At 29.3% G+C, this 27,439-nt stretch overlaps 3 protein-coding genes across 5 annotated transcripts in view; 1 reads left to right on the forward strand and 2 right to left on the reverse strand.

Moving 5' to 3' along the window:
* Window positions 1-13,598, reverse strand: part of LOC105848003 (uncharacterized) — a 28,505-nt gene extending 14,907 nt beyond the window's left edge. Inside the window, exon 1 of one of the 3 annotated variants that reach the window (XM_065795350.1) lies at window positions 13,453-13,598. Coding sequence is in view for 1 of the 3 variants with exons in the window: in XM_065795351.1 (XP_065651423.1) it covers window positions 12,848-12,882 (35 nt within the window). In the remaining 2 variants the exon portion in view is untranslated. Of the gene's footprint in view, window positions 1-12,847; window positions 13,026-13,452 lie in introns of those variants that run through there. The other 2 variants (XM_065795349.1, XM_065795351.1) reach the window with 2 other exon arrangements.
* Window positions 13,599-14,543: 945 nt separating this feature from the next.
* On the reverse strand, window positions 14,544-15,350 carry LOC136079155 (uncharacterized). The gene has a single exon (XM_065794876.1). It carries the CDS (start codon window positions 15,348-15,350, stop codon window positions 14,544-14,546), a length of 807 nt encoding a protein of 268 aa, XP_065650948.1.
* Window positions 15,351-17,879: 2,529 nt separating this feature from the next.
* Window positions 17,880-27,439, forward strand: part of LOC101235790 (uncharacterized) — a 53,791-nt gene continuing 44,231 nt past the window's right edge. Inside the window, exons 1-2 of the mRNA XM_065794751.1 lie at window positions 17,880-17,977; window positions 23,829-23,980. Coding sequence (XP_065650823.1) covers window positions 17,964-17,977; window positions 23,829-23,980 — 166 coding nt within the window. The 5' untranslated portion in view covers window positions 17,880-17,963. The remainder of the gene's footprint in view (window positions 17,978-23,828; window positions 23,981-27,439) is intronic.

Consider the following 27,439-nt stretch of genomic DNA (forward strand, 5'->3'; position numbering starts at 1 on the left):
AAGATATTGTTAGTTTCTGTTGTATTTTTTTAAAAAAACAAACTTAATTTGTCGGCAAAAAAGGTGAATAAAGGTCGCGGATTTCGCAAAATAATATTTTTGGTCGTTACTCAGTCTTAGAGGATTAAATAAAAATACAAGCAGAAACTCAGTAGCATCACAGTCTCTAAATATCTGTTTATAAGTAAAGTGAGCGGAGCTCCCATCACATCCCCTTAGCTAATTAATGTGAATGGCGTAGTAAAAGTAAGATTTTAAAGAACTTCACATTGGACTTTAATTAGGCGTTCAGTAGTTTATCTAAGTATGACTTGTGGGTTAATTTTGTTATGGGTTTCTGTAGCAGAAATATTTTAATTTAAACATAATTTTTTCGACTTGCATAGACTATAATAAGATGGAAATAATAAATTCCTTGCCTATAAAGACCACTTTCGCGTGTGTTTATAAGAATGACTTGTACATTTTGAGTCAATGTAATAGGCTAATGCATCGTCACAACACAACTACATGCCACCAGAAATCAAGTATTTTAATTTCGTTTTAATTTAGTAGCTTGGTCTCTGTGCCCCGATATACAACATGCTACTTCAGTAACTGTGATCATCTCAGTTGTACTTTGGGATTTTACTAAGTCTTTAACATTCCATTTTTTGGTTTTGAAGGACGAGTCTTTAAAGTTTTTTTTGGGCCGTCATGAAATCCTCCAGATGATGGAAAGATACATCACTGATTATCATGCTAATGTTGAGGCTGCAAACATTTAATATTATGGTAATCTTATAAAAAAATTAAAAACTTTTAAATTTGATTTTGGGATATTTTGTCACTTTTGATCAAAGGATCATATAGTATATTTCCAAAATATAGTCATATCAAATGGACCAGAGATCCATATTATCTAACAGTGGTTCATATTTTATTTACCAAAATTTACCAAAAGTAAAAATTTTTTTTAATAATTTTTTTGTAACGCTGAAATTATTTTATATATTGTTAAATACTATATTGTGTATAAAAACATTTCCATTTTCAACAATTGAGATTTTAACCATAAAAAGCTTACTCTTGTTCGGAACCGTGTCACATAGTTCGACCTTCAAAAATTTCAACCTACTAAATTGATCAGCAAAATTTTTTATTGGACCGATCTATGACGCTTTTGTTTTCGAACGATTAATTTTATTTTTCAACTGATTTTAGAAATTTTTTTTTTTTTATTATATATATTTTAGGTGTTCCAAAAGTCCTTACGGTCTTATCACAGAGCACCGAAGAAGAGCATTAAAAAGAAAGTCCACACCTTATTTCTTACCAATTTTACAAAACTTGCCCAAATGTGGCGCTAAACAACGGATCTCTAGCTTCTGAAGCAAGCGCTTATCACGGCGCAATGGCTGCTATCCGATAACTTATTCTCTTCACTTCGCTTTGCAATTACTTATAATTTTCGACTGCTCATACAAGTAATTTGAGACAACTTTTAGGTTTTAATATATATATATATCTATTAGGCTGGCGCAGATTCATCTATTAGGCTGGCGCAGATGTATTTTTAATACATTGTTTCCAGTTTAGGATGTTGAATGCTAGATCTTCTTGACTCAATGCATGGGTTTTGCTTGTGTCTCTGTTTTTATGACTAGGCAACTTATTCTATTATCTCCTAATGAGGGTACAGCTCTAAAACTCAGTATTATGGTTCTGAGGCCGGCTGGTAGTCAGGTTTCCCGAACTCTGTGGTAGCTCTCAGAGAGGCTGATTCCATCAACAGCTGTAAAATATCAAAGTATTAACAGTGCCATGTTGCGCATGGATGGTGTCCTTGTTTGTACATTTGGTGTGCATTGCCGAGGCCACATTTGGAGCACTTTGTTACGGTTTATTAGTAGTAATGAGGCAATTGCTTAGGCTTTTAAACAGTTTTCTGAGTACTATTTATGCTTTTAGTCAAGTTCTTCAATCTAATTTAAAAATAAATAAAGTACCAAAAACTATAAAACACAAAAAACCATTATCATCACTAAGCTCTCTTAACCTATCATTCACTAATATTCGTGGTCTTCGAAGTAACTTTGCTTCTGTTGAGTCTTATCTCTTGCAAAGTTCACCAGATCTACTTGCTCTTTGTGAGACTAATTTGAGTTCGGCTGTCTCATCTTGCAATCTTAGTGTTGATGGTTATTTTCCTCTAATTCGTTAAAACTCCAGTAGTCACATGCTTGGCCTGGGCATTTACATTCGTTAGAATTCACCCATTTGTCGTGAAACTAGGTTTGAATCCACAGACTATTCTTTCATGTGCTTTCGTTTAGCACCACTTCACTCCATTAACTTTTTCTTTGTTCTATATCGCTCTCCTTCATCTCAAGACTGTACTCTTTTTGACATTATTTCTGATCATATTGACCAAGCCCTCTCTCTTTATCTATCAGCTAATATAGTTGTTGTCGGTAACTTTAATGCTCACCACTCTGAATGGCTTGGCTCTAGTGTTAGTGACTCTGCAGACATTAAAGCCAACAACTTTTTTCTTTCTCAATCCGTAACTCAAATGGTCAACTTTCCAACTCGCTTTCCTGACACCTCGAATCATCTACCTTCTTTACTCGACTTATGCCTTGTTTCTGATCCTAGACAGTGCTCAGTTTCTCCACATTTACCCTTAGGTGCTTCTGATCACAGTTTGATCTCTCTAAAACTAATATCTCATTCTTCTTCATCACCTAAATCCCTCTATTATCGAACCTCTTACAACTACAGTAAAGCTGACTGGGATTCTTTCCGTGATTTTCTTCGTGATGGTCCTTAGATAGAAATCTTTCGTCTTCCTGTCGACAAATGTGCTTCTTACATAACTTCGTGGATTCAGGCTGGCATGGAATCTTTTATTCCCTCTCGACGAGTTTAGGTCAAGCCTCACTCACCTCCATGGTTTTCTTCACACTGTGCTGCTGCGATTGCCAATCAAAACCGTTACTTTCATATTTATCAGCAAAACAATTCTCCAAAAAACATACGTCTGTTTATTATTGCTAGAAACAATTGTAAAAAGGTCATGAAATCTCGTATCTCATCTCAAAAATTAGGCTCTTGTGACTTCTGGAGAATCTTTAATAATATCAATAATAAGAGCAAATCTTTAATTCCACCTCTCTTGTATGGTTCAGACTTTGTCACCTCACCTAAAGACAAAGCCGAATTGTTTGCTAAAAACTTTTCATCAATATCATCTCTTGATTCCACTAGTTGCGTTCTACCTGATATTGCCAACAAACAGATTGATCCATTGCTTGACATTCATATCACTCCAGCTTCTGTATCTAAAGTGATTTCCTGCCTAGACTCTTCTACAGCTTGTGGCCCGGACAACATACCTGTTAGTATCTTGCAAAAGTGTTCTCCAGAGCTGTCGTCTATACTCTAAAATTATTTAACAAGTGCTTATCAGAGTCTTGTTTTCTAGCCTGCTGGAAAGCGGCATTTGTTATCCCTATCTTCTAAAATTCTGGAGATCGATCTGATTTATCTAACTACCGTTCCATAAGTCTTCTTTCTATCATAAGCAAGGTTTTTGAATCTTTAATTAACAAACACTTAATTTCTCATCTTGAATCTAATAACTTACTTTCTGACCATCAATATGGATTTCAATCTTCTCGTTCTACAGCTGATTTGCTAACAGTAATAACTGACAGGTTTTATCGTGCATAAGATGAAGGTGGAGAGGTTAAGACCATCGCTCTTGACATTTCAAAAGCGTTTGATAAAGTTTGGCTAGCTGGTCTTTTCTATAATCTTTCTTCATATGGTGTATCCGGCAACCTCGATGGACACCACTCTTCTTCTTATTCTTTAACTTCAGGGGTTCCTCAAGGTTCTATCCTTGGCCCTATACTCTTTTTAATTTACATTAACGATCTTCTAGATATTCTCACATTTAAAATGACATTGTTTGCTGATGATACTACCATTTATTCTTGTCGTGATAAGAAACTAACACTCTCTAATTGCTTGGAGGGGGCATTTGAGCTTGAAAAGGATCTCACTTTTGCTACAGCATGGGGCTCACAGTGGTTGGTGAACTTCAATACAGATAAAACTCAATTTCTTTCAGCCAATCGTTATCGCAATAATTTAGATCTTCCTATATTTATGAACGGTGATGTACTCAATGAGCCACCTACTCTTCATCTTCTAGGATTAACTCTTACTTCCAATTTTCTTGGAAACCATATATCAAATCAGTTGCAAAATTAGCATCTGCTAAGGTTGCATCTCTTTATCGAGCTCGTCACTTTCTTACTTCGGATTCTATTGTCTATCTCTATAAATCTCAAATCCGGCCTTGTATGGAATACTGTTGCCATATCTGGGGCGGATCTTCTAATGATGCCCTTTTTCTTTTTGACAAGGTGCAAAAACGCATTGTAAATATATATATATATATATATATATATATATATATATATATATATATATATATATATATATATATATATATATATATATATATATATATATATATATATATATATATATATATATACGGTATTTGTTTACGGCAGCGATTCGCGAACCAACTTTTGGCTGGGTTTTGTAATGTGAATAAAATACTTCCGCAATTTGTTTTTGTTGATCAATATTCAATGACCGTCTTAGATTTTAATCAAATAGTAAATAAAACACATTTTAGTTAAAAGTTTCACAATAAAAGCTAAAAGAAACGAAGTTTTAAATATGATTCACGCGTGTTTGTCTGCACGTGAAGTGATTCGTGTTTCTGGAGTATTTAAAACTACATTTTACAAAGTGGTTAAACGTGGCAGTGCTGAAAGAGCCAAAATGCCTTCTCCAGTAAATAAAAAAATTGATAAAAAGTTCATAGAAAATCTTAAAAAGTATGTTGAAAAGAATCCTACTGTATCCATCAGAAAGACAGCAAAATTGTTCAATGTTGACGAAAGGACAGTCAGAAGAACTCTAAAAACACTCGGAAAAGTCAGTGTGGCACAACCTTCATGTCAACTTTTAACAGAAAGACTCAAAACTTTACGTTTGAAACGATCAAAGATCAAAGATCAAGGATCAAAGCATGATATTTTAGCTTCTAAATCAGCTAAAAAGCCATGCTTCGTCAACAGTTAAAGTTTGTGATAAATAGGCGAAACGACAGATTTATTTTGCAGAAGGGTGACAAAGCACCAACTGTGTGCCACGCCAAACACCCTTATTTCATCATGATGCTAGAAATCTTGGCCACCATCCAGCCCTGACCTGAATTCCATTGACTATAGTGTGTTGAGCGTAGTTGAGATTAAGGGTTGTAAAAAATCCACTCAAGTGTCAAGTCACTAAAGTTATCAAATACCCGTACTTGGAACTCAATCTCAAGGGAGTATATAATAAGCACCTGCTAGTCCTTTGTCCTAGGCTTGAGGCAGTGATAAAAAAAAAAAGACTTAATTGAATGTTAAGGTGCAAAAAGTATTTATCTTCAACTTTTCTTTTATAAATATTCCATGAATATAATTTTTTAGTGCTTTAAAAATTCATTTTGAAAAATATTCTAAAAAGTTCGCGAATCGCTGCCGCACCCTGTACAAGTTTAAAAAAGAATTTGTTGTTATTAAAACATTTATGTAAAACGTTTACGCAAGACAATTTCGAGACTTATTTTAAATATTTCGCGGTTTCCATTAATAATTTTTATTAATATGTTATAATTATAAACATAATGAACTTTATTTCGAAAAACAATCTGAAGTTAAGGCATTAAAAGTAAACTTTTTAATGTTTAAAGCTTTATTTGTACGCATCCTTATTTGTAATCAGGTTTTTGGTTTGTTACTTGGAAAGAAAGAATTAAAAGAGAAGGAGTATGGGAAGAGGGCTCTAAAGAAACGGATTTTATGGGGAAACTATATCACCTAACTTTATTACTAAAAAATTCATCACAAATACCGACTGAAATACAAATACTTTTTTACTCAAATTAAAGCCTCATAAAACTATAACTTAACAAAATTTGATTCTGTAATCTAGCCAAATCAAATCCCTAATGTCACACACCAATAGTGTAAAGTAAAACCTCTATTTAAAACTTTGTGTATTAGTATTTAGGCCATCATACGGATTTTAAAAATAAATTTTCTCTCATAAATATTAGCCATATCTTTAAGTGAGAAAAACCAATTTAGCATTTTATTGTATTTCTCAAAACTCGGAATTTCTTTTTGTTTATTCAACTTTTAATGAAGTAAAATAAGAACGATGAAAAAAATAATATTTTTTTATTAATTAATATGTATTTCACCATAAAGAAAGTTTACAAAATTATTTATCATGAAATGTAAATATACGGCTGGCGTAAGAAGAAGACAAACTCAGTCTTATCGCCAAGCGCCTTTACAATATAAATATAAAAAAAAAATTACGTTGCGTCGTTAAATTACACATATTCGTTACATCACAAAGTAATTTATCCAAAAAAATACAGATATATATCTGTATTTTTTATAAATACAGATTAATATATAGATTCAAATATAAAAATATTTTTATTTTTATTATTATCATTGTTTTAATTATTATTTTTAACTTTTATTTATTGATATTTTAAATTTCAAATTAAAAATTGAATACAATATAAAAGAAAAAAATAAATATAAGAATAAGTTTTTTAAAAATATAAAGAAAAAATAGTTTTTTTAGAAACGCAATTATACAAAACGCAAAACTATTGTATAAAAGTTGAATATAATATACAAGAAATACATAGGTACTCACTTATTTACACAATTTATAAAACATATTATTGTTACAATTGTTTATACTTCAGATTTATAAAGATTCAGATTAAAATCAAGAATAAATATGATCAAGAATGTAGTAAAAAAATAAAAAACAAGTTAAAAACAAGTAATTACTCGTATTTAAAAGTTTAATTCGTTGTCAAATATCAAATGTTATTGTTTAAGTCGATTTTTAAATTAATCTAAGAAAGAAATAGTTTTTAACTCGTTGTTTGACAATGAATAAATGAATAATATAGTTGAGTTAGTTGGTGTTTATTTAGTATTTATCTAGCTTTATGTAGAATTTCAATGCTTTTAGCAACTTTTATGGAAATATTACCAATTTGTTGATTCCAAAATAAGTTTTCGTCTATTAAGACTCCTAAGAATTTTGTAACTTTTTCTCTTTTTATGATTGTATTGTCAATTAATAAGTCAGGCAAGATATTTTGGATTCTCTTTTTTTTAGAGGTTCGGTAAAAAAGTAAAAATTTTGTTTTATCCGTATTCAAAGACAATTTTTTTTTTCTAAACCAATATGATGTTCTTTTTAGTTCATTATTCATTTTATTAAAAAGTATATCTATGTCTTCGTGCGACTGAAATAAATTCGTATCATCCGCAAAATTTACGGTAGTTAAGTTAGAAGCTTTGTAAAGATCATTTATGTATAATAAAAATACCAGTGGCCCAAGTATGAACCCTTGGGGTAAACCACATGTTATATTCGTTATTATTTGCGATGAAGATTCTTTAGGTAGCTTTTGAACTAATTTAGGGTTTTATCTTTTACACCATAGCTCTCCAGCTTTTTAATTAAAATATGATGATTAACAGTATCAAAAGCCTTTGACAAGTCAATGAATATGCCTAGTGTGAATTGAGTATTCCTAAATAAGTCGGCAATCTGCGCGTTACTTGGAGAATAGCGTGTTCAGTAAAGTTATTTTTTTGATAACCAAATTAATTTTTTTAGAGAAGCTTATTATCAATAAGATAAGTGTATATTCTTTAATACATTATTCTTTCTAATATTTTTGAAAAGATTGGTAGAACTGAGATAGGACGATAGTTTGTTATATTGGTATGGTCACCTGTTTTAAAGATTTATTTTTGCTATTTTTAAACTATCTGGAAAAGATCCTTGAGTAAAAGATGCTTCAAAGACTTTGTAGAGGATATCTTTGATCACATTAAAAGGGTCAATTATAATATTTCCATTTATATCATCAGACCCAATTGCTTTATTCCTTTTTAATGATTTAAATGCTATTTCAAATTCATAATAACTTAGATTTGAAAAATTTGTAGTTGAATTTGGTGACGATATAGATTCGTCAACAGAGTTGTTGTTTACATAAGGAATCTTTTTTGATAAGTTATGTCCTATTGTTTAAAAAAATTTATTGAATTCGGCAGCTATTTGATTTGAATTGGTAACTAAATTATTTTCGACTTTTATAGCATTTGGCATCGAACTTGTGCTTGTTTTATGTTTGCCAGTAATTTTTTTCATTATTTGCCAAATAAATTTAGGTTATTGTTGTTATAAATATGTTTTTTTATTGTAATTTTTCCGTGCGCATTTGTTTTGAGGTCAGCGCCTAAGTAGAAAAAATTGGAAAATGATCCGAAACATTAGTTTTTACAATATCTTTTTTTAGCGTTATATCGAAACAGCCATTGGTAGAAAGGTTTTCAATTAAGGAGGATGAGAACTCTGTAATTCTGGTGGGTTTATTTATAATAGGTACTGTTCCCGTTTCAAATAAATGGTTATAAAGCTTTGTAATGTTTTGTTTTTGATTGTACTGGAAACAGTCTAGGTCGAAATCGCCTAGTATAAATTTTTTTCTTTTCTTGACTAGCTTTTTCTATTATATTATGAACAAGATTCATAATACTAAAGGATATTCAGAACTGTAAAAGTTGTATTATGAACAATATTTCATAGAAATGGGTGGAGGTGTTTGGTTTATCGGAAAAGGTAAAGCATGTTAAATTAAAAATATGCAAGTAAGTAATATAGATATATATTAAAAGTATTCTAAATTGAGCAAAACAAGTTTTACTTTTCAAATACTGTCAATTTATTACTCTGGTGTGAAAAAAGTAATGTTATTTTTTCGCAATTGTTAAGTTTCTAAAAGAGACTTATGAGCAATTGAACAGTTTGAACTGTAGAAAAACAATAATGCTTTGGTATGATTAAGTTTAATGCTAATTATCAAAAATGTCTGAATCCACTTTAAGAAATCAAAACTCTTAGCAGCATGTTAAAAAAGTTGTGTAACCTCTTTTTCTGCTAAAACATTTTTCTGAAACAGCAGTTCTGAATATCTTTTAGATAATAGAGTTGCAAATGGTTCTTGGAATTACTAATAAGCGATTTAATCAATAAATAGACTTCTGTAGTTAAAGTTTAATGAGACCTACCTACTAGTCAAACAAACATGGTCACATTTTGCCAATTAGGGCCCAGATGTTAATGAAACATTTTATAAAAACACTTCTAAAGATTGGTTATACATAAAAGTTACATGATTTGTTTGATCAAATTCATAAGACTATTAGACATACAAATCGGAGTCTAAAACCAGCAAAAAGCCTTAAAAACTCCTAAAAAACTGGATTAAAATTCGAAATAACTCTTTTAAATTTGATGTTCTTCAAAAATAACTTAATATAAATGCATTTTATTTGCAACTTAATTTAAAATTTTCAAAAAAAATGAGCTTACATAGGGAAGACCGGGGAAACTACAGACAGTTTTTGCTTTAATTGAGCTTACTTAATAACTATAAGATTTTTTCAAAGTAACATATTTTTTTGTCAAATTGCAAAGAGTGAAGTATTTTTTAACATTTTAAATTTTTTTATATTTATTGATTTTAAATGTTTAAAAACTATTTTAAAAATGCTAGTCAACCCAGACTGCAAGGATATAATGGTCTCGCACTGGTCCTGTGTAGGCTACCGCGGTGGACCGGCTACGACTACCGACGTTGGTGAAGCTCCATTTTGCTCTAAGGATTTTTCATGGACCAACCGCTAGCCAGTGATGGCAAAACAGCGGCTCGCCAGTGCAGGACCAGAGCTGGCAGAACACTGGATTTTTTTGGTTGAAAATTAGCGTATTTTTCATAAGTTTAAGAACAATAAAATGTATTAGACACATGACTATTGACAATTTTAATTTTCATGAATAAATCTGAAAAACAGGCTTAAATTTCAAAATATATTTACGCGACAAAAAATAATTATTATACAATGATTTGATTCCATTCAACAACGGTGCTTTTCTGCGAATCATATCCAATTGTCAACATGATTCGTTATAAATTTCTTCTTCAATTTGTAACGTTATTTCCTTCTTTAGTGCTTGCATCCATTTTAACTTTAATAAAATAAAAACAAGCACAACTTAATAATTTATTTATACTTGCACAACAGTTATTACACATATACTTGTACAACAGTTATTACACATATACTTATACAACATAGTTATTACGCATATACTAATACAACATAGTTATTACACACATACTTATACAACATAGTTATTACACATATACTAATACAACATAGTTATTACACATATACTTATACAACATAGTTATTACACATATACTTATACAACATAGTTATTACACATATAATTATACAACATAGTTATTATGTTACAATAATGAATATTTTTATCATTGACGAAAAAGTTTATCCATTAACACCAAACCATAGTCACATAGACTTGAGTTGAGGATTTTTTTTATAACTTTTTGAAATAAAATGTAATCAATATCACAATGAAAGTTTATAATTACAACCAAGTGCAAGATACTTCCAAATATATTTATTAAAACATGTGGTGCTTGGATTATTATGAACAAAAACTCCATTCCTAATTTCATGTCTTGAGATTTGACATTTCATGATTGAATATTTAACTTACTTCACAGCAGATTCTAAATAAAGTATATAAAACGCTGTGACAAATTAATTTATTATTTTATTATAAATAGATGACTTAAAAATGTTGCCACAGTATGCAGTCTTCTACGTTTAAAATTTATTACCAGCGCACGAAAAAGCGCAAGCCGGACCAGTAATTATTTGTCTGGCATGCGCGATTTTAAAAAACATTTGTTTTTTGTACCTCTTTAATTAGAATTTGATTAAAAAAAAAGATTTGTTGCAATTTAAAAACACGTTTGAAATTTTTTGGCGAGCGCTTAAAAAAGCGCCAGCCGTAGTATTGGCGGGCGTGTGGGCGAGCGCAAAACTGCAAGAGCGCAAAATCGCTCGTCAAACGGAGAAGACTGAGTATGATTGAACATATATTATTTAACATTAATTAAATTGAAACCCAAATATAATGATCTTCTTTATAGGCAATATCCAGATGAAATCTGACTGCAACATAGAGTTGTTAATCGGAAGATTTCGTACAATTTCGGAAGAAAAATTCTTTCGGAAGGGTATTGAGAATAAGGAACTTTTTTTTTTGTACCGAATTTTACGAAACAAAAAAAACCGTCGATGTTTATTTCGCATATGCTACTTACGAAATGTAGCCTTTCGCAAGTTGAATTACAAAATAAAACTATTTTGCTACATACGAAAGTAGCGCTTACGGAAGTCGTACTTGCGAAAAGAGCTCTTTCGCTAAACGACGTTTTGAAGTCTATAAAAAAATTTGTTTGCCACACGGATATAATCGTAAAAAATAAAATTTTTTACAATACCTTTTTTTACCAAAATGTTTATAATAAAATTTCATTTTCAGTATTGCAACATATGAACATTTTAAGGTTTTATTTTTTAAAATAATGATAAAAAAATAAATTTCGAAACGAAACTCTTTCGCACAGCAACTTGCGAAACAGTTCTTAACGGAAAAAAACTTACGAAATGCAGTATAATAAATATATTTAATTACGTTTTAAGAATTAAACACGTATAATTAATTAAACAATTAAAATACTAATTTTTTATATGATATTGGAAAGTTTCAGTTTTTCTTCTATAAAAAGATCAAGACTTTCATAAAATATAATTTTTAGAATGGCATTTAATGAATAAAATTTAAATAATAAAGATAACTTGAACAACGTTAACATACGAATGCATTTGCGAAATCGGGAAACAATCCCTTTGTTGAAATAATTTAATTGATGAATGCTCAAACTTAATTATATAATAAAATGCCTTATAAATATATAATAAAATGCCTCCTTTACTTGTTTTAAATAGAATAATTTTATGTTTAGTCAGTTTCAAATTTTTAATTTCTGAGGTGCTCTGTTATATGCGCTTTCGCTTTTATCACCTCAATAACAACAAGTAAATTTAAAAAATTTTTTCATTAACAAAATAAAATAGTCAGGGTGGGAAGGTGGGAATGGGATTTGTTGCCCTTCGTACCGTTGGCCCTAGAAAATGCTTTGATTTTCAACATCCCGACGTTATTGGGACTATACAAGTGCTGAAAGTTTTAAAGCTTTAGCTGTTTTGGAGAGCAATAAAAAATTAGTTGCAAGATTTTATAGCAAAAAAACGGGGATGTAAAATATAACCCTTCCCCGTGTCTTCGCCCCTGGAAAAAATTTTAACATAGAAGCTCACCATGACTAAACAAGCGCTGAAAGATGACAAAAGCCAACAATAATTAATATATAAACAACAATCAAAAAAATCAAACAGTCAACATAATTTTTTCATAAATAGAATCCCCGTCAAATGGAACCATTTATAACAAGAAGTTGTGAACAGGAAAAACTTGAATATATATTTTAAACACTCTGCAATAAATATAGACAAAACTGTGAAAAGTTGTTACAGTCTGAAATCTACTTTTGTTAGACTATACAGTAATGATGTGTATCACAACTTTGTAGGTTTATTTATACTTATTTATTGTATTTATAAGTAAACAAATTAGCAAATATATTTACAAAAAATTATTAAATAACGATTACACTCTTAGAAAAAACAAAAACATTAAGTCAACAACGAATTTTTTAAATTATTTTGCTATAAAGACTTACTTGTATTGTAGCTTTTCACATCTTACGTGCCTCATATATTAATAATACTTAGGTATACATTTTTTGACTTCAACATTTGCATTTCTTTTTCTATCAAACCTATATTTCCATCAGTTTTTTTGTATTATTCTTAAGTTGTCGTTGTTTTTATTAATAAGGTTTTTAGATTCTTTAACCAACTTGGTGAAAATTGCTTAAAGAATCTAAAAATCTTTGAAAACCAGCTTAACTTGGTGAAAAAAATTTAATTTAAACAATCCAATTTAATGGTTAATGCTTATTGTAAATAATTACGATTGAGATATATTGACTTGTAAGTAATGCTGATATATTATATGCTATATAAAATGGAATGTGTTGTTAGACTACAAATAACATAATGATTATGTTATATCATATAACATAATCATTATGTTATTTGTAGTCTAACAACACATTCCATACAAAACCTCGTCTGTTTTACAAAAGAATTAACTTACAATAATTTATTTAGAAACTATTTAAAAAACATAAATTTCTTTAATAAAATATTAATTTTAAAAATTTATCTAGAATTTATTATGTACGCAAACTAGAATAAAAAAAAAAACAGAACAGACTCTCACCTAAAAGTCTTTTTTTAAACGATAAGAAGATAAATTTGTATGAAAAGTGACTTTCAAGATTGATGCGAAAATCTGCGTTGTAAACCAGGTTTGGTAGGTTTTTTTCTGCAACAAGCCAATAATAAACAAAAAATAAACCAGAAATAAACCAGAACAAATAAAAATAGGAGAAGTAAAGTAGAACTATTTTATAAAAAAATTTATATGGTTAAGTATTAATCTGTAAAACATTAATGAAGTTTCGCCAATACGTGAAGGTCTTTATTTGCGCATGCATCTGTTGCGTAAATTTCATTTCCGACCTTTGAAATCATTATTTCGGGAATGTTAAAATCTTTACAACAAATATTTCGGCTCATTAAATAAGATTTTATGCGAATGACTGTATCCAATACTTGGTTTGACATTCTGTTTCTCTGTTTACTTTCCACATAAGTGATCTGTGAAAAGACTCTCTCAACTAAACAGTTAGAAACAGTAACACATAGACAAGCAAAGCAGTAGTCAGAAATGTGGCGAAAAGCACAATGTCCAAAAATGTCGACATACCCCCTTAAAATTATCCAGAATTCAGCAGTATTTTTAGGAACTTCTTTTTCTTTTAAAATGTCAGACTCAGTCCATTCAACGATACTGATTTTTCTGTATTGATTTTCAATTTCTTGACTTTTTGTACTCATCAGATGAGGAAAAAGTAGCTTTGAAAATGGAAACTTTTATAACTTGGGATAAAACATTCATTAGAGACAGATTTGACAACCGTGAAAAGCTGATTTGTTCTCTGAAAGTCTTTTTTCAAACTCGATTCAAACCGTCTGAAGAAAACTATGACAGCGAATTTTTACATTTTTGACTGATTCTTCAGCATTCAGTTTTTTATTTGAAGGTTGACCTTGAATGTAAATATGGCACTCTGAGGTGAAATTGGCCCCAAAATCAACACACTGAAGAGGGAGTACAAAACCTTTGGTTTCAAAAACACGCTGCTTTAAGCTTTTGATATGCATATTTAGCTCATTCATTAGATTTTCTGGATCAACATTTGACCGGGGAACCTCGCTTAGAAAAAACCGACTGGAGCTGGAATTACATTAAAAGCATTTTGCATCACAAGATTTAGAGTGACAAATGCGCCTCATCATAATACAGTTAGGCGATTTAATTAGTGCACAAGACCAGACTGAGTTATGTATGCTAATAACATTTGAAGCACCATCTGAACTGTATCCGATGCAGGTTTTAAGAGTTAATATAATAGAGTGGAGTCTATAATTCAAAGCATTAAAGAGATCTTCGCCAGTGGTTGAGATCACTTGAGTTAGGCCAAGAAAGTCATCGACAATCTGTTTTTCTTTTTCTAAAAAATATTTCAAGCATATTGCAAGGTGCTTAATTGAACTCACATCCGTTAATTCGTCAATGAGGATGGAAAATGGCTTTGATTTGATTTCTTCAGAAATTTCTCCTTCTGGAGTTGATAAGATAACGTTCTGGATTACTTTTGTGCACTTAGTGCGGTGGAGTGTTAGATGTTCCAGGGGACTGCCTACACCAAACTTAGAAATAATTTTACACAAATGGTCAGCATTTGAAATTGCTGAGTGAAAGCATATACACATAGCAAGCTGAATGTCTGCTTTTTTTTTTACATCTGAAATTTTTACTTGACCTAGATAATTAATCTTCTTTTGAAACGGATTTAATGTTTTTTCTCTTTGAATGTGTGAAGCTGCTTTTTGATGTTGCTCTAAGCTATCTTTGTGTGGACGTAGATTAGTTCGGCAGAGGCGACAAAAAGCTTGCTCAAATGCTTCAGAGCTTGTTTTTATCCAGGTAAATACTTTTTCCCACTCACTTTGATAATTACGAGAGTTTTCATATGATTTTTTATTTGGCATTATTAGTTTAAAGATGTTAATCTAAAACAAAAAATCAACAATAAGCTACAGATTATTAATCTAAATCACCAACAGGTCAGATCAATTTTGTATTTAGATATTTTAAGAAAAAAGAAAAGATTAATAAGTTGTTACTTAAATAGTAACAGTTACTAAATTTTCAATATCTGCAGAAACATTAAAAACTCGTTTTACCTTTTTTAAGTAAAGTATTTCACTTTAAATCGTCTTCTTAAATGCCAGATTTTTCTAATATTTTCTGCAAATGCAATAATTTATTGAAAAAAAATTTTTTAAGAAAAAAAATGAATTTTAAATGAATGGAACAAATCCAAATAAATTGTTTAAACCTGTTGAACTCATGGGTGAGAGTTTATTCATTCTTTGAATTTCTTTAATAAGCCGTAATAAACAAAATTTTTTTGTTACCCATTTTCGTTCCTTTTTTCTTTTCGTTTATATTTTCATTCATTTTGTTTATTTCGCTCTATTTCACTGTTTTTATGAAAAAAAAAGCTTGATTAAATTGACTTGACAAAAAATAAACCAGAATTAAACAGATTTAACAAAATAATCCAAAAAGAAAAAAAAACCATACATTTTTTAAAAAAACCTGATTTAAACTAGATTTTCTAAAATAAACATGGAAAAAAATTTCAAGCAAAACCTAAAAAAACAAACCAGATTTGAGAAATCTGGCTTCGAAAAAACCAGATGGCAGCCCTGCTGTAAACGCAAGTGCCCTTGTTTATATCAAAACTAATTTGAAGTTACCGCTGATGTGCCAGTATTAACCCAATATCTGTTGATTTGCTTCGGCAAATCTTTGTTGGACCATTAATGGTTTTTTGCCGGCTACCCAGCTCAGGCAATTTTATATAGGCTTGGCAATAGCCCTGTTACGGCTTTCCAGAAATGGCAATCCAAGGAAGAACTTTATCGGTCCTTTAATGAATTCGCTGGCAGAGGCTAACCATTATTGGACCAGTATATCCTTGTTGTTTGGGAAGTGTCCGAAGTCACCGTATAGAGGAGATTATAAATATTAAATAAATAAATACGCGATTTCTACAATGATAGCTTATTTTTCATTTATAAATTATTGCAATTGGTATTCATCCAAATTTCATTTAAAATATATCATGACCTTAAAACGATACATCATGGCACATCAAAATTATCAGCATAGCTGTCATTAAATCCATCGTTATCAAGATTATATGTACTATCGTTAAAAGAATTGATTTTTTTTAAAGTTACATCAAGATTTAATAAATCAATATTATGTTTAGTCTTTTTGATATTGTCGAAGAGCCTTGATTTGCTAACACCATGTTTAGCAGCATGCTCAAATTATTTGTTTATGCATCTTTTACGTCTTCCCTTAACTATTCAACTCTTTTTCTTTTATTCTAGGGACTACTACTCTTTTGCTTAGCGTTACTAGCGGTACGGCTTTTATATACATTCACTCGAGAATTGGCTTCTTGAAGAATTAATCTACAAGGGAATTATGGTGTTGCAATCGGTAATGATTGTGCAAATAGAAATTTGCAAAACCTTAATAATTGTCCATAGGGAACTGTTATTAAGTGATCATTACAAAAGCATCAGACAATTTGACTTTATAGAATATCCATAGTGTCCGAACTTTTTTCATGTATATATGTATATATCTCCCTTCCCATCCCCACGTATGTATAGTTTTAATCCGGGCCCTTAAGTTGGTTCTTTGCCCCCATTCTAATTGATAAAAAATAAATTTTTATCAATTTAATCTTAATTTAGTGACATGGAAACAAGTAACTTAATTATATGTAAATGTAGTAAAGCAAAAATCTTGAATGAAAATATTTGTTTTTCTTACCCTCATAGCTGCATATTGGTTTATTACATCTTTTAAATTTATTTGAGCTGCATCTTCTGCGTCGTTGTTGTTCTTAAATTTTTTATAGATAAACTGCATCTTCTGATTCTTTTTAGTTTTATTTAGGTGCACTAAGAAGTTGGTCTTATCACTGAGCACCGCAGATGAGCATTTAATCAGAAGTTTACGCCTGCTCCCAAACCGATGACGCAAAACTTGCCTAGAGGTGGGGTTTGAACCACAGATACATTATTTCTGAGGCAAGTGCGCTTCCACTGTGCCACGACTGTTATTTAATGCTAATTCAATAAAAATCGGCTGATTCAATAATTAACTGCTTAGTAATAACTAACAGACTTAGACAAACTACGGTGCAGGACCGATTAATCGGTCCTGCGCCGTAGTTTGTCCTTAAATGTTTTTAAATTTTTTTCAATGCTCTTTTCAGATCTCTTTTCAGTTGCTACGCTAATAGGTAATGTCAAATATAGCATAAGTCCAGAAATTTTATATTAAAAAACCAAAATGTTCTATTTTTTTTCCCTTTTTTGATAATAAAAACACTGTTACATATATTTTTAAAAATATTGTTAAAATTATCGTTAATATTGTTAAAAAAATTTCAACATTTTCATAAAATACCTATCACATTTTTTAAGATTTTTAAAACTTTTTCTGCTCATTTTTGTATAAAGAATGGTAAAAGCGAAACTTTATAAGGATTGGAAACATCTTTTGCTAGAGCTATGAAAAAAAAAAGGTTGGTTATAAAAATTTATTTTGTAATTAAAGTAGTTTTTTTTTGTATGTTCTAATAAAGTTGCATTAGTTAGTTTGATAACTACTTTTTTTCTACTTTTTTTTTTTTGTTGTCTTTCATATAATTTTTTTTTTCCCCACTTTTTTTCTTGAAATATAGGTAAACACTTAGCTACTGTTTATTATTAAAATTATACGCCGTTTGTATATTAACTTGTGCAAAACTTTATAGATGCCACAAAAATTTCAATTTGATACATGAGAATAATTAAGAATCTCAACAGAGAAAACTCCTTTAAAATGCTATACGCACTATTATAAGTTTCAACGTGTTAGTTATAATGTGAGATTTATTTTTTCTAAATTAAAAATTTTTTTATTTGCATTGGTAGCTGGCTAGTCGTCGAAAAAATATTTGCATAAACTAAACTTTAGGTTCGTTTAGAGCCTAGCTTGTTTTTAAATTTAACTCGGACACTTTGTTGTTTCGATAGTTATTGACGTTTCTTTGATATGTCTTTTAAGCTTAATGTTAATGTTAATGTTTAATGTTAATGTTTAATAGGGATTTTTTAGAAATTACATAATGCAACATTTTAATGAACAAAAAGCAGAACCTTTTTGAACTAGCAGCTATTTGGATGGTATCATTGCTTAAACAGTTTAATTTTGCAGTTATTTCAGAAATATTAAAATATATTTATATTTTTATTTCTGAGTTAAATAAAAGAAATTGACGTTACATGTTTAAAATAATGCGAAATCAGGGAAAATATACCTTTATGGTGGTGTTCGAAAACTTTAACTGATGCTAATGATAAACTTAAATAATGTGAATTGAGATATGCAATGAAATTATAAGCTACTTATGGGAAACCATTAACTATTATAGCTGGAGACCATGTCAAGCTAAAGAAATGTATTTTTTATTTAAAGGAGTCTTAGATTTCGAAATAGTATTATAAAAAAGTATATTTGAAAAATTAGAATATTTAAAAAATCAATATGGTTTGTATAAAGGGTATTGATAAATTTATTCACGTTGCAATCACTAAAAGTTATAATTCTACAATTTTAAAATTTGGTTTGGATTCATGATTTTTTTTAAGGTTGCTGCTAACGCGTTGTTTTTTTGTTATTATTGTAGAGGAATTATAAGTCTTAGAATAGTTGATATAAGAATAGTTGATTTTTTTAACTGGTAAAATATTACGTAATTTATTGCATTTGATTTAAAGTGTAAAAAACTAACACTTGGTACTTTTGTTATCATTACAGTAAATATACTATATACTATATACAGTTAATATATATACAGGAGATGTAAAACCAAAATCAACAATAGCTGTTTATAACTTGCTAAATCAAAAACCTATATATCTTTAAAAGGATCAAATGACATTTATGGAAAGTTTAGTTTAAATATGAGAGTTGCACACACAGAATGGAAATAAAATTAAGTATAAAACAGTTATTAAAAACTTGGCTTTGGTCAATTAGACACTACCTTAGTATTGAATTTGATTACAGCAACACCAACAAACTTTTGAATAAAATGAATATTTTTGTTTGTGATATTTCTTATCATAAGAAACTTTTTTAGCAAGCTAAATAAAAAGATAAAAATTAAATGCTGATTTTGAGAAGTTGGCTATCAAGACGCTTTATGTAAATTTAATAGAAAATATTATTTACTACTCTAAAAATCTTAGATAGTTCGTAATGTAGTTAACCATATCTAAAAAATACTGATAATGGATATGAAATTTATTCAGAACAAGCAGGTGAATATGCACGTCGCGAGTAATAAAACATGGAAAATTACTTAAAAATTAACACTTTCAACTTTCTTAACTTAAAAAATACTAAATTTCGACAAAATGTAGTTTTTTTTAAGATAAAATAAAAAGATTTTCAAACAAAATTTAGATTTGCCCAGAAAAAGCTACAAAAAATCTATAAATGATATAAATTTTGTTAAGTAAAACATTTTTGCTAAAAAAGGTTACTTTGCATCATTTGCAAAGTTAATGATGAGATTTTAATATATAGTTAATATGTTTATTATTGGAGCTATTAGGCCCTTGACTTACGTACAATTGTGTTGAAATTATTATTATAATGTATGCGTTGATTTTTAAAGTATTTTTATATGATAAATTATACTATTTATAGAGTATTGATAAAATAAAACACTGTCTTATTATAAAGCTCAGTTGGATGTTGTTTTGGGAATTGCATATAACTGTTTTTAATACTAAATGGATTTAGTGCCCATTTTCTGCAGTTTTTATACTAACATTTATTTACAATGTAAATCATTTAAGAAAATTTATGTCCAGATATATTTAATTCATTTTTAATATGGGAACGCACACAATACATAGTTAAACTAGGTTATGTAATAAAATATACTTTTTTGATTTTAAAATTATATGAAATACCTTTTAGATCATTTTAAAATTTTGAATTTTACTAAAGTTAATCGTGTACTGTCTCTATTCTATTATCTAAAATCGTCTAAAAAAAAATACTAACATAACCCGATGAGCAGCAATATATAATATGCTATGAAAAATTTATCTTTTTTAAGAGAAACTTTCCTTTACAAAATAATTTAAAGTTCTTAAGAACAAATGAAAGAACTTAAGAACTTAAGAACAAATGTTGAATTAATATATAACAATATCACCAAAATATTCAAACTAGACATTTTTTTATATATATATATAAATCTTTTTAGAATGTTTAGTATTTAGCTTTTGTTATAAAAACATTTTGAAAAGCAAAAATTATTTTTTAAATGTTTAATTTTAATCTGTGCTGAGTTTTTATAAAATATATTTCGCCTCATCTAAACTTAAAAGTGTTTCTTTGCTATCTTAAATTCCAACTCTCTAATTGGCATTTAAAAGTTTATTTGATTTCACACTTCATTCTCCAAAAGTGCGGGTTTTTTTATTTTGTATCAAACTTTTAAATTTTATATCTAAGTACAGCATAGTTCCTGGATATCGGTAACGTAGGAGTGTTAAACTAGAAGATATTTCAGTCGTGATAGAATCTGACGTTGTTTCATTGTCCAAAAGCATAGGAACGTGCTTAGATTATTTTGTTGAACGCAATTTGCTCCTTTTTGGACTTTAAATAAGCAATTTATACAGTTCTTCCTGTACTTAAAAAAATTTAATAATAATTTTTGGCTGGCTTTAGAAGTATGAGATTCAGGGTCTGAAGCGAGCTTTGGGTATATTTTGCGTTATTGCTAGGGAAAGAGGTGCAAACTTTCTAGTTAAATATTTAAAAGTATTTTAGAGTCACCTAAAAAATAAGTAAAAATATGAACAAGAAGGCGCTCAAGCCACTGGGCTGGAGCGCTTGCTTTTAAAGCAAAAGATTTAGGTTCCATGCGAGCTCTGGGCATGTTTTGTCATCGATATACCGATGACGGAGAAGTTCACGTCTCTTTCCTCATACAAAAAGAGACACGAACTTCTTTTTTAAATGCTCTTCATGGTGCTCTGTATTAAGATCGTTATTTTTTCTTGGGGCACCTAAACAATAATGACACAAAAAAGTTACACCAAAAATTTGCAAACTATTAGTAAAAAAAATGTCCGTTTTTTTTACTATTAAATTGTTTTCCTACAGCTCCATACAGTAACATAACTTAATAATTATTGTTAAGTATTAATTAATTTATTTTATCAATTTAAACGATCGTCATACATTTTATTTTTGTCTTTTGTGATGTTTATCTATTTTTTAATTTTACTTTTTACTATTTGTTTGTTTTTGTATTTTAAATAAAATAATAAATGAAAAAATTTATAATTAATGAAGACAATAAATCAAAACAAAAATAAAATGTTTTCTTTTTTTTAATTAGTATTTTCTTCTTTAATTATATGTTCTGATTTTACAAACTAAGTTTTAAATCTAATGCTTTGAATTTCTAAATATTTCAAACTTTATGTTTTATAATTTTTATATAATATTTCGACTAACATATACTTGTTGAAAATGTATTTAATTACATTTTATTTAATCATAATGCATTTGGGGCTTGGTGACAAGTAGTAATGTAAATTTACAGGTAAATTTTGATTCAAAATTTTCGCGAAAAATGTTCAGGTAAATTTACTGGTAAATTTCAAATCTGAACGGGCCAATTTTAAGTAGAAAAAATAATTTATAAACCTATAAGAAAAGCATTTGGGGGTTTGCACTTATTGAGTCATTTCCACAATACACTTAGGCGTTTTCCAAACTAACTTGGGGTATGAAAGCGAGGTATATAACCTAGTATTCAACCAACCCAGTGGGCACAGTACGTTTTTAAAACGTTCTTTGGACGTTTTTATTAGGTTTTAACCTTATAAAAACGTCTAAAAAACGTTTTAAAAACGTACCGTGCCCACTGGGAACCAGCCATTTTTGACTTTACCTTTAGTTTAATGCATTCTTTTAAAATATGTCTATCAATATTTCAATGAAAACCAAAAAATGTAAACAAAATACAATCCCTGCTTCACGCATTTTGGCGTGAATGTCTAAAATAATGAACTTCCTCATTTAAGAACATTAATTAAAAAAAAAGACGCCCCGAGTGCTGGATTTAGGGTAGGATTTTTTTGAAAACACTATACTGAAAGAAAAAAAAAAAATTGTAAACTAAATCTTTGATCAATGATTTGGTAAAGAGCCTCCTGTTTTATAATAGCCCTGGACCACAAAAAATTTTAATCCGCCACAGTCAGATTAAGATTTCTTTGTGCAACCGCGGAAGAGCATTTGAAAGGAAATTCATGCCTGCTTCCTTACCAATGTTATAAAACTTGCCCAGAGGTGGAACCACGTTGAACCACGGATCTCGTGTCTCTGAGTCAATCACGGATCTCGTGAAGAACGTTGAACCACGGATCTCGTGAAGAACGTTGACCACGGATCTCGTGTCTCTGAGGCAAGCGCGCTAATCACTGCGCAACGGCTGCTCAATTTATTTTATAACAACAATTAGCATCGTCTTTCTTTTTAATAAAGAGTTTTAATAATTTAAAAGTTGGTAATTTTTAAAAAATTTACCAGTAAATTTACTGGTAATTTTTACCTTCGCAACACTAGTGACAAGATTAAGTTTTTATTTTTCTAGTCCTATTCACGTAAATACTTTTTAAATATTTGGTTGAAATTTTTTTTTGCTGGCAAACAGACAGATTAACAAACAAGCTGATTAAAATGATTTATTATTGTTTTTAATTAATGCATTTTTCATACAGTAAAGTGTTTATCGAGTTCAGTGAATGAAATCCATTATATTTATGGAGTAACTGTTTAATTTTAGACTTTATTCTTTCTTCAATTTTAATGATATCTTTGATATTACAAAACTTATATTTATTTATTTATAAAGTTGTTTAGCCAATTAGACGGCTCATGAAATGTTTTAAATTTTGATGAAAGAAATAGATTTTAAGTGTTTTTTTTATTTTCTTAGCAAATTTTTTGGCGAGGTAGACATCTTTAAACGACGAAATACGTAGCTTAGAGGCTTTAGATGTCTTTTCTCAATGCATACGTTTTTTCTCGATATGCCTTTTCATAATGCAGTTTGATTTTATATCAGTTTCAATTTCTCAATCTCAGATACAGATAATATAAATATCTTTTTCAAATTTTTTTTAAATTTTAAGCAATATTTCTCTAGGATAATTTTTATTGATATATATTTTAAAGAACTGCTGTATAAAACACGCGACAAAATAAGCTTTTGCAAATTAAAATAGACTTTTCAATTCCTTCACAAACTACACATAATAAATTGAAATTCATTTTATTTACCTTTTCTTTAGGGTTTCATTGCACTGTATTTTATTTATGTATGTACTTATAAAAGTAGGAACAACAAAAAATACGAATGAAAATAAAAATGAGAGGAATGAGTATGAAGAAGCAAAATTGTGGATAAAATCAGCGCATAACAAGTATATATCAAGACTGTTAAGTAAGTAGCAACGTAAGGATAGAAGAATGCATATAAACATTCTTGTTTTCATTGTTTGTTTGTTTTAATTCTACTTAAAAAATGTATTAAATCTTCATAAATTCTCTATCTTTTTTAATCATATATACATATATATATATATATATATATATATATATATATATATATATATATATATACACATGATTATTTTTTTTCGCAATATATATATATATATATAAATATACATATATTTAAAATGTATTCAACAAATAGAATGCTCAATATTCTTAAAAGAAGAAAACAATAATACTTAGAAAATCGCTTAAATACATCTATCTTGATTTAGAATTTTTTTTCGCAATAACATATTTAAATGAAACCCTCTACTGTCCACTCCTTATAGGGAAAATAAGTTCAAAGTTAGAATTCTAAGTTGGGATAGAAAACGAGCTATTTCAACGAGCTATTTTGATTAAAGAACTAAGGGCTAAAATCACCTTAAGAGACATCTTACTTTAATCACACTTAATATTGGTCACCAAAACTTGATTTACTGACAGATCTGACACAAAATTAGAAGGCCATCGATTATTCAAAATAAACAGAATTATTAAAGGAAGAGGAGTAGTTATCTATTCAAAAGAAAAATTCAACTCAACATTCAAAAAAAATAACAAGCTCAATCAGCATTGCCTCTAACAAATAAAATTTAATTAACTGCTAAACCTCACTAGCCTATGGCAACTTTAACTTGAGTAACTTAAAATCGATGTTGGAAGTGGTATCGGGGCATATGTACAAAACGATTAGCCAACAGATAGCAATTTTCAAAACTAAACTAAATTTATTTGACCCAAATTTTAACAAATTTAATCTAACCCAGTACTCGAGTGGAAACATACTTAACTTGATCCTGACCAATAAACCAGGTCGGACAATGTACATAAAAGTAGCATGTCCTCTTATCTACACAACCAAAAAACAGGCACATTTTTTCATTGATGGAAGTATAGCTTTTCTTGACCAAGAAACTAGTGAAAAAGAAATTAATGTTCCTCTGACCTTAAAAGAAACGTTTTATATGGAACATTGTTGACAACTACTCAATCTCTACGCATATTTCATATTCGGCTCTTAACGATTTAACATTTTTTGACAAATAAAAAAATATTCATCGAAAATTATTACGAAGCATTAGCGGTATACGTCCCTTTAACAAGCATTACTTATACTATAAAACATATAACGTGGGTGACCACGTTATATGTTTTCATACGCCTTCGGTCACTTATTTGACAAGCTTCATAGTATAAGTAGTGCAATCTAAATGCAAAAGTAGAAACAAGCAACACAAAATGCAAGTAAAATAGTAAAAAAGTCAAAACTGCAATTTTTATTTATAAAACTAAACAAAAATAGTAGACAAGACACAAAAGTTACACACTTATACATCAGGAGCAATCACGAAACACACGACCGCATCCGTCAACTAAAAACAATAAGCAATCAAACAACCACAGACTCTAAAGTAATCTGTAACACACTAAATAATTATTTTCAATCAGGCTTCAAAACCAAACCAAAAGAGCCTCTCTCAATATTGAAACCTTTTTCCACTAGCATACACCAACAAAATACCCTCACATCATACCGATCTTTCTAAGAAGAGCTTCCGTACCAGATAAAAATCAAATACATAAGCTTCGATTGCATTCACATACGCGTCCTTAAGTACTGAGCGACAAGCTTTGCTATCCCACTCTGCATCATATTCGTGCCGTCTCAATGGAAGTGCCGTCTCAATGGAAGTAAGAAATCACTCCCTCTTTAAAAAGCAGTAAGATGAATCTTTTAAACTACCTACCTATAATTTACGCATTTCTGTCTCTTTTAAGGTAATGAAAAGTCTGATACAAGGACACATCACCTGGTCACAATTAAATTCATCACCCAGCTCAACAAGGAACTCAAAACAAGTTTACCTGATAAAAATACTCAAAACTTGTGACATTTTTACATAAGCTGCCCACAAACATCATGACAGAAGCTGCTTACAAAGTTCACCCAAGTGACATTATATCTACAGATTTTGCAAAATTATTTGACAAATTTCCGCACCATCGTCTACTTGCACGAACTAAAATTGTTCATGGTGCACAAAATCTAAAGGAGATCTAGGTTATGTAATGATTAACAATGGTCAGAAAACAAGTATGCACGGCTGCATCAGCTTGCAACCGTATGCTCAAAAGCTCTTTTTGCCTAAAAGCGTATTCTTGTACAAATTATACATAAAATTTGAAATTTAAATCTTGAAATTGAACGTATGGAGTACACAATACGCACATCGTATAGTCCATACATTTGCCCACCAAGAATTTGCATTATTTATTTTATTTATTTATTTCGTCATTAAAAAATGAATACAATGCCGTTTTATATAAATAAAATTTACATGACCGGGGCTAAAAGAAGACAATATTTGCCTTATCACTACACCCCAAAATTAAATGCATTAAATGCCATATCTAGCTCAAAATATAGTCAAACTCGAGCAGGTTTGACACCGATTCATGAAGTACATCTCTAACATAAGTTAAGATAACTCTAACATAAAACCGTATGGTCAAGTCTAAGCCAAAACTCGGATTAGTTCAACAAATCTAAATAACTTTAAACACGAACTATCTTTACAATAACATTTTAAATTGAAGAATGCAACTAGAAGCTAAAGATTATTTTCAATTGAAAGTTAGAGAGTATCATCAAGTAACTTTTAAATTTTATTGATTGTTAAAAAATTTGAATTAACTTAACTAACAAATTTTTAAATTATTTTTCAACGTTTTTACTCAACGTTTTTACTCAACGTTTTAACTCAACGTTTTTATTCAACGTTTTTACTCAACGTTTTAACTCAACGTTTTTATTCAACGTTTTTACTCAACGTTTTAACTCAACGTTTTTATTCAACGTTTTTACTCAACGTTTTTACTCAACGTTTTTACTCAACGTTTTTACTCAACGTTTTTACCCAACGTTTTTACTAACGTTTTTACTCAACGTTTTTACTCAACGTTTTAACTCAACGTTTTTACTTAACGTTTTTACTCAACGTTTTTACTCAACGTTTTTACAATAATTAAAATGTTTTCTAAACATTAGTAATTGTAAAACCCATTTCTAGTACAATTTTTTACATTTGTTGACTTTTCAATTGATACATTTTTTATAATACTTATTTAATTAAAAAGGAGTGAATTGTTCAATTCAACTCCTCCATCATTGAGATACTGACAAATATTTTCAATATTTTGCAAAGCACTTCTCAAATTAATATCTAAAGTTATGCTTGAAATTTTTACCTTTCTCATATAAAAATTTCCTTATATAAAGTATGCAGTTGTAATAAATCTTCAAATTTACGATTTATTTTTAACAAATTAACTTGTGATGTTTTATTTAATACTTTTATTT

The sequence above is a fragment of the Hydra vulgaris genome, chromosome 04 (assembly GCF_038396675.1).
Source record: "Hydra vulgaris chromosome 04, alternate assembly HydraT2T_AEP".
Classification (NCBI taxonomy): domain Eukaryota; kingdom Metazoa; phylum Cnidaria; class Hydrozoa; order Anthoathecata; family Hydridae; genus Hydra; species Hydra vulgaris.

Coding starts and splice junctions, on each gene's coding strand:
- LOC136079155 (XM_065794876.1), bottom strand. CDS start 15,350: ATGCCAAATAAAAAATCATATGAAAACTCTCGTAATTATCAAAGTGAG.